A 12,884-nucleotide genomic window follows, 5' to 3' on the forward strand; every position below is an offset into this window, starting at 1 on the left:
TATGTGAGCGGGTATAGAAGCATATTGTGTGTGTGTGTGTGTGTGTGTGTGTGTGTGTTACTGGGGACCAAACACTGTGTCCTGGCCATGCTTGGCAAAGCACTGTTCCTGCTATGTTACATCCCCCCTCCTTCCTGCAAAGTTCTTGTAGCACTGGTGGTATGCATGAATAATCCAGGCACTCAGGAGGCTGAGACAGGAAGATCAGGAGTTTAAGGTCAGCCTGGGCTACCTAGCAAGACCTTCTAAAATCCAAAGTTAAATTTAGTACAAGTCTTTGGAAATATTTTTATTACATTTCTTTCTCTATTTTGTGTGCATGTGTCACGGCATGCAGGTGGAGGTCAGAGGTGCAGGAGCCTACCTCGTGGGTCTCGGGACCCAAGCACCTTGAGTCTTGTGAGCCCTTGAAGTTATTGGACAAAACAATGATCATTTGCCCACCTTTGCCTTAGTGGTGTGTGTATGTTCAAAAATCTGCTTCTAGTATTTTGAAAGTAATGGATTTATATATTAGGGTTTTTTTTTTTTAAGAAAATAGGTCACGTGTTTCTGTTTTTATTTCGTACAGTTAGCAGAATGAAGCAATGCAGTTGGGGAGGAGAGGAGACTTGCACACTGATCTAGCATCATTCTGACCTAACCTCTGTTGGAATAATTTTCTGGTGAACAGACTGTTGGGTCAAAAAGCCAACATAGGATCCCACGCTTCCACTGAGACCTCCTGGCCAGGGGGAAGTTACTTATCTCAGAGTCTTAAAACCATCCGTAAAGAGAACTGACTTAATCTCTGACTCAGAGCCAGAAACCTGGCCTGGTACAGTGTGAGTAACTATGGTGATGACCTAGGAGCAGCCCACAGGGGCGTGAGCAGCTTATTTGACCACACCTGCCAGTGGCCCATTCTGGACAAGCTGCCATCTCTACAGAGAATGGCTTAGAGCTCTGAGTACGGCACTCAGATATAGCTGGAGCTAATTTAAAATACATACACTCAGGTTATTAGGGGAAATCTTCACTGAATCTTTTCCTTTGATTCTTGTGACCCCAAACCTGAGTAACCACATAATTGGCCATGAATCACCTAAAATTTTATTATCCCGAGACTCCATTTGGCATTTTATTAGAACGAAGGGCAAAAGAGAAGGCTGTGTCCAGCGCTTGTGGTGTGGGTCTCACATGTGTGGGCAGATTCAGGTAAGTATGAAACACCTTTGTGACTCCTCCAAGGAATAGCTTTTGGCAAGGCATTGGGATGCATGACTGTCTTAGTATGCCAGAGATTATGAGTTTGAGACCAGCCTGGGCTGAAAAGTGGTTGCCTAGCATGGCTCCCGGAAATCCTTTTGATCTGTAATATCATTATTATTCAGGGCGTGCATGCTTTTATTTCTTTCTTTGTTTTTTTTTTTTTTAAAGTATTTGTATGTCATGAGCATTGACCTGGAGGTAAGGGCAGAATGTGTGGGATCCTGGGTCTCATATGGCTTCCAGAGATCAAATCAGGAGACCAAGCCCTGTGGATGGTGACCTTACCCAGTGAGCCAGCCGTCTTGCCAGCCTCATTTGCTGTCTTGAGGCAGTCTCACTGTGTATGACCGCAGGATGGCCCTGAAATTGCCCTCCTGTCTCCAACTCCTAAGCCCTTCCATACCCACCCTGCTGGAGTTACAGCCTGCCTCTCTTTGCATAGCCCGCCCCTGCACTCCCTTTATGCCGCTTTTTCAAAAGTTTTCTTGGACAGTCCTAGCCAGACAGGGTGGTTTACACCTATAATCCCAGACATTAGAACACCATGACAGAGCTGCCACAAATTCAAAGCTAGCCCAGACTACGGAGCCAGGTGGGTGTGTCGGGTGGGGGAGGGGGAGGAGATAGGAAATCTGATCTGAGTTGCTTAAGCATCTGAAGAGGGTGGCAGTAACTAGGCTGTAAGGACAGTTGGTTAAGGCTGCGGGTGACCCCAGCTTTGTCAGGCGTAGAGGTCACGTGTCCTAGCCCATCATCCCTTTCCCTGCCGGCATTATACTGCATACCAAGGGATTATGTGTGGTATTGGTTGTACTTGTAAAAGAGGACAAATCCGTTTGCTTATCTGCAGGCACATCCTTGCTGTTAGTGCTTTGCTGGCTGCTAAGACTGGATAGTAGAATGCTGTCCCCAGTTGGGAGATAGTGTGGATTCCACAGAGTCCGAGGAATCCAGACATTGTGCTGCTTCCTTTCAAAGAGAGGACTAGGAACAGGCCATAACTGCCTGAAGCCTGCTGCTTCTAGGCTGAGATTATGTGGGCTCTAGTAGCCACTCCCAGCTGGTATTTCGTGGCTTATCATTGCCCATAATCAAGGGTTTTAAAAAGGAACAGAGTGTTCTGTCTCTCTCTCAGAAAAACATGATAAAGATTTTAACTTTTTATTATTTTTTATAAGGTACAGGGTCTTGTTTTTTTATGTAACCCAGACAGACGGACCTGAACCCTCACTCCTTCTGCATCACCATCCCCAGTACTGGGATTATAAACATGCACCTCTGTGTCCAGCCCAGAAGTTAACCCTTTGCAGCTAACTCATACATAGCTTCCCATCTTCTAGCAGGTCAGACAGTCTCTGTTTTATGTCTAGCGTTTGTTCCAGTCATTGTAAAGTCAAATCAGAGAGGAGAACCATCTCAGAAGACCGTTGTGTTTAATTTCCAAGTTTCAGACACCCCAGTCATCGTGGTCCCCATGACTGGATTGATCTTACAGAGAAGGAACGGGAGGCCTGAGTGTGTGTGCTTAGGGACTTCTGCCTAGCTCAGCTGTCCCACTGAAGAACTCTGGAGTAGAGCTTGCTGGCACTCAATCCAGATCACATAGGCGTAGGGTTTTAAGTAACTGGAGAGACACTGAAAAGAAGATAAAGAAGTCAAGTGTATCCTTCACCTATAACTGGAGGCAGTCCCCCTGCCTCAGATTTCTCTTGTGCTGGAATGATAGGTGAGAGCTACTTTAAGCCCGCAGATGCTGGCTTACAATTTTACTTTCATTTATTTATTTTGAATGAATTTGGGCTGGTATTTAAATGCCTGAGCCCCTGGGAGACATTTCTTATTTTAACCACTATGTTCCACTCCCTCACCCCTATAATCATATAAAGCAATGTGCTTTCATTCCAACTTCAAGATCTCTCACTGTCTTTCACAATCTCGGAGCTTTTTAAAAGTCCAAAGTCTCCTCTGAGACTGAAGCCATCTCATAAATACACCCTCTACTAAGATCAAAAAGGAAATTACATACTTCAACATATAATGAATGCCACAGAATATATATTACCATTCCAAAAGTGAGGAATGGGGACATCGGGGGCAAAGACTAGACCATGGCAAGACTGAAATCCAGCAAAACAGATACCAAACTCTGTAGCTCCATGTCTGGTGTCAAAGGCTTTAGATGTCCGTCCCCTCTAGCTACCTACAATCTCTGTCTCTGCGTCTCCTCATACCTCCCTTTCTCTCTCTCTCTCTCTCTCTCTCTCTCTCTCTCTCTCTCTCTCTCTCTCTCTCTCTCTCTCTTTCTGGCTGGTTTCTCCCCCTGTGTTTAGCTCTCCCCCGCAGATGTCTCACAACTCTGGCATCTTCAACATCTGGAGTCTCTGCTGCACACCAGGCTTCATTTCCTCAGCTTCATACAATCGCCTCTCGCGGCTTCCCACCCTCTCGGCCTTCACGCAGAAGCCTGTCTTCCACGGCTCTCTGAGACTGAGGAGGAAGGATCCGTGGCCTTCACTCTTCAACCCTTCATGCCTCTAAAGCCACCACCATGTGGACAACACTGCCAAGTTTGGCTGCCACTTGGAATGGACCCTGCCCCACTTGACTCTCATTAGCAGCGACGTTTTACACTTTTGGTCTCCCAGAGAGCTATTTTCTATCTTTCAGTTTGGCTCTCTCAGGCTCTCTTTCAGTTTGGAAATTTAGTTGGATGGGATCTTGCCTGAGGATACCTTTTCCTCTTCCCATTGAGGAGCCTTAGGCTTCTTGTTCATGCTGTTAACCTAAGATTGCAGCCTTATGCTTTGGAAATGTCTCTCCAAACTGTAGATTGTGTAATCTTTTTTTATCGTGAATCTTCATAAGCATTCTTTAAAAAGTAACTCTACCACTAACTCGATATTAAACAGTCTTGACATGTCCTTCACCAGAGAAATTAGTCCATTACTTTTTTAACTTAACCCAGGGAAGTTCTCAGGTCACAGGCAAAAGTCAGCCAGATTCTTTGCCAAATGTCCTATGAGTAGCTTCTAGGCCAGGTCCTGGTATCTTTCCCCTCTGAAGCATGTTGCACTGGGCTCTATCATCCACGTAGCTCTCAGCACTGCTGAGCATGGCTCACGACATTCAACCACTTTTTTAGTTCGACATCTTCCAGAAAATAACGTGGCTAGCTTCTTCCTCTTTCTGGTCCCACTTTCTATATTAGTTCATTTTCTGTTACTCAATAACAGACCGTGAACAAGGCAACTTAGTGGGAAGAGTTTATTTGGCTTATGGTGCCAGAGGGGCGAGTCCAGTCACTGTGGAGAGACATCGCCTCAAGCAAGCTCGGGGCAGGTCAGTAGGAGTAGGAGGCTGAGGTACCAGGTCTCCAAACACAAACACGAAGCAGAGAGAGCCAACTGGAAACAAACAGGTGAGACCCTGTACTCTGAGAGCCCACCCGCAGTGACACATTCCATCAGCAGGATGGCACCTACTAACCTCCCCGAAAAGCACCTCCAACTAGTGACCCGAGCGTTGAAATGCCTGAATCTCTGGGGAATGTTTCTCCTTCAAACAAGACCTGTGCCACCATGCCTGGCTGACTTTCTCCTAGTGTTTGCTATCTGTATGTGATTTGCAAGTCCATTTCTTAGGAGTTATTTCTTGACGTGGTGTCTTGTGTTGCCTGCTATAGTAAATATCCAAAGGAACAAGTTTCTTTGGAAGAACAAGTCTCTCTCTCTCTCTCTCTCTCTCTATATATATATATATATATCTCTCTATATATATATATATATATATATATATATAGAGAAAAAATTGTAGATGTCTATAGACACACCAGAATATGGCAATGGTTCCCATTATAGATGGTTGTGAGCCACCATATGGGTGCTGAGAATTGAACTCAGGACCTCAGGAAACGCAGAAGGACAAGCCTTTAATTTTCACCCTGCTTGAGGGGTGTCCCCGCCCCCCCCCCCCGCTGGCAAATGTAGGCTGTAATCCTCAAATGTTTTTAAAAAGCCCTAAAGTCAAACCACTTTGTTCTGTGATAGTTTCTTCCCCTCCGCCTGTGTAGGTGTGCACACACCTGAGCAAGTGTGTGTGCATGTGTGTGAGGCCAGAAACCAACACTGGATTTCTTCCTCCTTCTCTTCACTTTATTTTTGAGACGGGGTCTCTCATTGCTTGGTCCAGGCCTCACCCATGCGAAGCACATTCTCCATCCCTGAGCCACACTCCTTCCAGTCTTACGGCATCTTTTAAAGGAAAGATTTGAAACTGACTTGGTCTTGCTTTGCCTTTATTTTAGATTGTTTATTTTGTTTTGTTTTAATGTGTATGGCTATTTTGCCTGCATACATGTATGTTAACCACATGTGCCCATGATATCCAAGAGGACATCAGATCCCTGATCCTGGAGTGATAGATGGTTGTGAGACACCGTGTGGATGCTGGGAATTATACCTGGTTATCAGGGAAAGCATCCAGTTCTCTGGACCACTGAGCCAGGTCTCAAGCCCCTTGTCTGTCTGTTTGTTTGGTTTTTTTTCCCTTGTCTGGTTTTTAAATGAAATGTATTTCCAGTTGTTCTGGAGGCCAGGAGTTTCCGTGCCAAGCTGCCAGCACCAGGTGAGGGCTCTCCTGATTGTATGATGAAATGTATCGTGTGACCAGAGCAATGGCCTGTATGATAGGGGATTTTTGTTGTTGTTGTTGATATTTGTTTGATTTTTAACAATTTCTTATTTATTTGTGTACATTGGTGTTCTGCCTGCATGTATGTCCATGTGAGGGTGTCAGATCCCCTGGAACTGGAATTGCACACAGTTGTGAGTTGCCATGTGGTGCTGGGAATTGAACCCAGGTCCTTTTGGGAGAACAGCCAGTGTTCTTAACTGCTGAGCCATCTCTCCATCTCTCCAGCACCCCCCTCCTTTTTTTTTTTTTTTTTTTGAGGCAGGGATTCTATCAGTCCAGGCTGGTGTCTAAATTACTATGTGTCTGAAGATGACCCTGGTCTTCCTGCCGACACTGAGTCAAATCTTTCAGACAACCAGGGGAGGGTCCTGAGTGCCCAGCTGCCCCTCCTTAGCGTGTGAGGAAGCAGAAGCCAGGTGGAAACTTGCTCTAGTCTAGTGAAGACAGCAGCAGTGAGGTGGCTCCCTCGGGTTTTGAAGCACAAGCTCACAATTGCTGTTGTATTTTACCAGCTGCCTTTATAAAACCCTTTTTAACCCATATGTTGAGGATGGTCACGGGACCGGTGGTTTTGTGCATATTAACTCGTTATTCATAAAGTTTAAAAGACAGTGACTTCCTGTCTAGGAGAGATGAAGGAAGCACACTGTTGACAGCTGTGTGGAAATGTAAAAGAGTAGCCTGCTGATTGCTTATTTGGGAAATACAGAAAAGCATGGCAGAATTAAAAGTAACTCACACCAGTATTTAAGGGAACTGTTTTTACAACAAAGCCCATATTTTACCTAGTAGTGGATAACAAGTATAACTTTCACAAAGCATACACATACTTATTATGTGTCTGTCTTCATCAGCTTGCAGTTTTTACACATAATTTTTTAAACAAAAGTCCCTTCTTTAGTGATTCCATAAATTATAATTAGTTAACACTATAGTGTTATAGTAGCATCATAACTCAGATTTTTGGCATTCTATGCTGTGAAATCCTAACTCCATCTCCAAACCCAGCAACTCTGTGCTTTCCTCTCTGAAACAAACAGCTATGGGAAAGTGCTCTGCAGGGCGAAAGCAGCCCTGGGGGCTGGAGTGAGGAGCGGCACTTTTCCATCACCGGGGCTGAGCTGCTGCGCGCTCAGTGGATTTGTGTTCGTTTAGAATTTCCTCCCAAAAGTCAGCGCGTGGTGATGTCGCTGGAGTGACTAGACTAAGCCTGAGTCACGGGCGGGCGGGCGGGCGGGCGGGCAGCAGGCTGTTAATTTCTGGGCAGCTCTGGCCAGGAGAGCACACAGCAGTCAAGAGTTCCCACAGCTGCTAGCCTGAACCGCCGGCCACCCTCCAGGATGAGCTGAAGACCAGCTTCCTTGGTCACACCCTCAACCTGCTGTGTGTGTTTAAACAGAAGGATGGTAGCTAGAGGAGAAATAGCAAGATTTTGGAGTCTGGAAAGCCTTCACATGGGTATGTGTGCGATTCTCCTGTGGGCAGCCTTGCTGACTACTTTCTTTCTACATTCTTCTTCCTCCTCTGCTTCCCCACTCCCCTCCCCCCCAATCTGGTGTGAGCGTACCTGGGAGTAAAAGGGGGAATTTCATTTCTTCTATGAGAGGTCCATCAGAGAAATTGATCTTGGGGTATGACAGGGCAGTCAGAATAAATGGTGTAAGGAGCAGGTGAGGACCGCCTCTTGTGAGCGTTGGGATCCGGTGTTTGCTACTGTGATTGCTACAGGGGCTGTTTATGTTTGGTGAAATCCCTTTCTCTAAAAAGGAGATAACTTGTGAGCCTGTGAGTAGGGGTAGACAAGCGCTCCCTTCTGCTCTAGGGGGAGGGGGAAGGGCTAAAGCTGAAGAATTGGTTTTAAATTCTTACTGTTTGGAAAGTAATCTGGCCTAGTTCAGTTTGTGCATTGCGTTCATCTCATCTTACTGATATTTCTTTCATCGGTAACTGGACCAGACTCTAAATGTGCAAGAACTGTTCTTCTAAGAAGTTACAAATTATAATCCATGCACTCCTAAGGAAATAAGAGGGGGAGGGGAACTTCACGGGAAGAATTACCCCCTCCTGCAGATGCTCTAAAAACAGATCTTGTCTTTGGTCTTGCCTTAAATAGATGCCAGAGCCTTGTGCTGGGATGAATGGGAATTGTAGTTGACAGCTTGAAGGAAGGCCCAGCCGGCTGCTGCTTTCTTCCTTGTTTGGATAGCTTTCTTTGCCAGCTGAGACAGGACAGGGATGTAGATATGGCTTCTGTCTCTGGCAAACTATCCAGCAAGACTAATGTGAGTGAAGGGCTCAGTCACAGCGCCATCAGATGTGACACAGCAGAGTAAAGCCAGGAGGGAAGCACGGGGAGACTAAGGGATGGTGTTCCTATCTTCCCGCAGCCTCCTTCACCTTGGCTTGCCTGTTAAGAAGAGTGCTGTCCCCATACTACCCCATGCGTAGTACTCCAGAGTTTTTCATGAAGGTTTGCCCTTTGGGGAAATGAATGGATGGGCACCTAGCCTCTGCCGTGCCACTGTGGGACCGATCGCCAGCCAGCCTGCTTCACTTCCTTCTCCTGTGACTTCACTCGAGCCATGAGCTCCCAAGAACTGTCTCAGAGTCTTGGCATACTGTGCATGAGCACAAGCAAAATCATGGCAAGCGGTATGATGCCTTGTCATAATAACTGTCCAAAATAACGGAAGCCCCTGTTGGCAGGTTCCTGCACAGGGCATTCTGAGAGGGCAGGAGAGGGGTATGAACCCCAGGGTCAGCTGCTGGATGCTTCTGCCATTCAGGAGCAGTAGATGTGACCCCCATGTTTTAATTTTCAGGGTTTTTTTTCTTTTTTTAAAAAAGATTGTATTTATTTATTTATTTAATGTATATGATCATACACTGTAGCTGTACAGATAGTTGTGAGCCTTCATCTGGTTGTTGGAATTTGAATTTAGGACCTTTGCTCGCTCAGGTCAGCCCGACTCGCTCTGGCCCAAAGATTTATTATTATAATTAAGTACACTGTAGCTGTCTTCAGATGTACCAGAAGAGGGTGTTGTGGGTGGTTGTGAGCCTCCATGTGGTTGCTGGGATTTGAACTCAGGACCTTTGGAAAAGCAGTCAGTGCTCTTACCCGCTGAGCCATCTCTCCAGCCCCCTCCACCCCCCATTCACCCCCTCACCCCCCCCCCTTCTTTAAGGTGAGATCTCTTAGTCCAGTCAGTCTGGTCCTGAACTCGGGATCCTCCTGTCTAACCCTCCTGAGTCCTGCTGGACTTAGAGGAGTGGGACACCACCACAGCTAGTTGACACCACCCTGCAGCAAGGCTGACTGTAGTTGCTGCTTTCTTCTCCTGGATAAAAGAGTGGAGCTGATGATAATTCAGGACACTTATTAGTGTTGAATACCATGCAGGATACACCTGAGCAACCCAGCATCCCTGAGAGATTCCTCCAGCCAGCAAGGTGGCAGGAGGACCTGGTCAGGGAGTAGAGGGAATGCAGGAGGGATGTAACCCCTCAAGTGTCAGTCAGCAAGGATGGATGTGGCCAGCCGCCACCAAAACCAGGGAAGTACAGTGGTGGAACAGCTGACCGAGGAGACCAGGCCATGCCATAGGTAAAGCTAGGAGCTTGCTTGCTACAGGGCAGAGAGAAGCCAGGTTCCTCCTGGTTGCTGGCCCAGGGATGGGCACCCCGGGGTGCCAGCTGCCCAGGCTTCCCATCCCAACTCCTGCTGTCTGGTCAGTTTACAGATGAGCATAGTGATCCTGAGTGAGCATGGCAGAACTCCAGGCAAGCTGATTACACTGAGGGGAGAATACTCATTGGTAGCTTTAATGACATTGAAGGCTTACTGAGATGTCTGTAGAAAAATGAAGCCACTTCTAGAAGTTTGTAATGATTAGGCTCGATTGTGATGCCTCTCCCTCCAGCCAGACACATGTTGAGTGCTCGTGAGAGCTGCAGGTGGAGAATTGTTCTTTTTAAAGAACCTTAGACATTATAGAGGATAATCAACAAGGGTGACTGTTTCTAGGGTCTGTTTGAGTCTTGTTGTTGGTCTGTAGATGCAAAGAGAACTATTTTTGAAGAATGGATTTCAAGGCAGCAGGACATGATAGTTTACAGTTTATATTCCACTGTGAACGATGTCTTGTGCTTCATTTAGTTCAGTCTGCAGCACACAATGGCTCACAAATGAGTTCCTCTCTTAACGTCTGTGGGACATAGTCGTGGACATAACTGAAATAGAATAGCAGTAATATGGTTTAATATGGTTTAGAATGATAAATAAACCAGTTGTGTACATGCGGGCAGTATTTTAAAAGAGGATAAGCCTGTGCTTCTAGCACGTGGTTATCGTAGGGGATCGAAACATAGATAAGAGACAGTTAGGAAATCGGGGAACCATCTACCAACAAGAGACAGTTGGCCTTTAAGAATGATGCAGAATGCTGAGCTCTTGGGGAGGGAGGGAGGGAGGGAGGGAGGGAGCAAAATGTCTCCCTTCAGAACAGGAACCAGGAGCAGTCCTCAGCAGCAGAGCCTTCCATTGCTGTATAACCTGTGGTGTGGTGTGTGTGGTGTGGTATGTGTGTGTGTGGTGTGCAGTGTCAGGCCATAGACACACATTGTAGAGCAGGTCCGTGGATGTGCTGCTGTGTGAGGTTAACCTGAAGGCCCACTGTCTCAATTCTGTCTGACTCCAAAGCCATCTAAGGAGACTTTTGTAAACACCTCTCAGCTCAGTCCTGGCTCAGTGGCCGGTAATAAGGTGGGATTTTCACTTTTCTAAGCCTTCTCCAATGTGGCAGGGAGCCATGCCCTTGAGTGTTGGGGGACCCCTGGAAGAAGAGTGAATAAAGCATGCCTGCAGCTGTGTGAGCATTGCTGGTTCCCTCTGTGGGGAAGGAGGTGGCCTGAGGTTGGCTCTCTGGGCTGAGGGGCTGGGCCCACCATCATCTGTAACCACAGCTGCCAGACTGTGAGGCCATTTCCGCTTTTGAGGAGGGGAAGCTGGAATAGTTTTTCTCAGCCTGGAGGAAGTGTAGTGAGCGGCAGGAAGGTTTCTGAAATGTCTGTTTTTAACAGACTGCTCTAAGCAAGGGAATTTCCCCCAAACAAAGCCTTGGGGAAATCCCCACCCGGAGGGAGGGAGCTGCCAGGCAGGGAAAGGGCACTGTGCATTAGCAAGTCTGTGGGTGACAGCCCAGCCCTTCCCAGCTGTGCCACCTCCTGGCCCAGCCCTGAACACTTTGCTGAAAGGCTGGGTTCTTCTCACCTTGCTCCACATCCGCCTCAGACAGTGCGGGGTCAGGGGTGTTTTTCTCAGTTACACAAGAGAAAGCAAAAGGCTCAGAGATCATGGCTTTCCCAAGGTGGCCTCACTGGGACTCTGCAGTTCAGTGCTTTTAAGCCCTGTCACTTTGCCACAATAAGCCAGCCAGAAAGAGACTGGTTTGTTTGGAGAAGAAAGCCGCAGCGGACGTGGGGGGTGCGGGTGGGGGTGGGGCGAGTGGGGGAGGGGACAGGACACTTGTTTTCCAGAGAATAGCCAGGAAGGGGGTACAAAGCATGCCTCCAGTACTGATGCAGTGTGAGGTCATTTCTTGTCGTCAAACTCACCTTTTAGAATCAGATGCTCCCTCAGAACGGTGACGTCTGAGTTCAGAGAGGATGGTCTGCTGATTTCAGTGTTCCTAACCGTCCTGCTAGCCAGTGACCTCACAAGCCTAGGCATCGGCCCATTCTCCATAGGTAGCACCCATTCCCGGGGTCGGTCCTGGCTGGCTGGCTGGAGTTTCACTTCTAGAGGCCATTGTGAAAGGGACAGGGGAATTGAACATGCAAATGTTGCCCAAAGGGTGGTGTCTTACCATGGTGGTCCAACCCAGAGCGAGCTGAACCCACTGTGTTGTGTATCTGAAACTGGTGGGCTCTTGAAAAGTGTTCTTCCAGCATTGTCTCTAGCTGACCTCAGCACACAGATCTGACAGAGGGTAAGGTAGGGACTCTCTTAGCTTTCTCAAGGCCCTGAGCTCAATCCCCAGCGGTTCAAAATACTGAAAAGAGACGATAAGGAGAGCCCTTCCTGATTTTGGCTAACGCTTTAGTTAGCAAGTACTTAGGAATATAATTCATCTGCTCTTGTAGTGAATGGGACCTTAGAGTCTGGGATCTTAAAGTGACTTTGGTTTTGAGCAGCCCCCTCTCCATGTGTACAGGATTATTTTGCTGAGAAGGAGAATTAGTCTTCCCCAGGGATGAGCTCTGAAATGATTACACAATACCAGGCAGACAGCCCTGTGGTCCGTGCACAGGAGCAACACTAAACAGACTCAGCAGGTTGTGTTTATATATTTATTCGTGTGTGTGTGTGTGCGTGTGTGTGTAATAATAATTAAAGAAGAAGGCCTTGCGTTTGAGAGGAAGTTGGGGCCTGGGAAGGAGTAAAGGGCGTGGGAAGTGACGTAACTATGTTTTTAATTAACAAAGAAGAATGTCACAAAGAGAAAAAGTGTCTTTCCCATACTTGTAATTGTCAACAAAAGAAACCCTATAGGTAGCTGGGCCCCTGTGTGTTGGCGGTGGGGTTATAAAATGCTGTGTCCACCTTGGAAAACAATATGGAAACTCCCAAAATCTTACAACAGAACGAGCAACATCACCACTATCCTGATCGAGTTCAGAACCCAAAGAACCGAAAGCGGGGCTTCCAAGATGTGATGAGCACGCTCGTGCAGATGGCCGAGAGGTGGGAGCACCTGGTGTGCTCCGCACATGGAAGCAGACATGCGGAGGGGGAACAGAGAGGGCGGCACACACAGCCTCAAGACAGAGGGAACTCTGACTTGGGCAGCACGGAAGGACCATGAGTGTACTGTGCCCAGCGAAACACTTGTCACAGCAAGGCTGAGACTACGTGGCCTGGACACCAACCATCTGAAATG

At 47.3% G+C, this 12,884-nt stretch overlaps 1 protein-coding gene across 10 annotated transcripts in view; it reads left to right on the plus strand.

Moving 5' to 3' along the window:
* Spata13 (spermatogenesis associated 13) overlaps positions 1 to 12,884 on the plus strand; it is a 130,591-nt gene that overhangs the window by 89,979 nt on the left and 27,728 nt on the right. The window contains exon 1 of one of the 10 annotated variants that reach the window (XM_029469030.1): positions 6,215 to 7,401. The exons of the other annotated variants lie outside the window; for them this stretch is intronic. Coding sequence (XP_029324890.1) covers positions 7,347 to 7,401 — 55 coding nt within the window. The 5' untranslated portion in view covers positions 6,215 to 7,346. Of the gene's footprint in view, positions 1 to 6,214; positions 7,402 to 12,884 lie in introns of those variants that run through there. 10 annotated transcript variants of the gene reach the window in all.

Source organism: Mus caroli, chromosome 14 (assembly GCF_900094665.2).
Source record: "Mus caroli chromosome 14, CAROLI_EIJ_v1.1, whole genome shotgun sequence".
Lineage (NCBI taxonomy): Eukaryota > Metazoa > Chordata > Mammalia > Rodentia > Muridae > Mus > Mus caroli.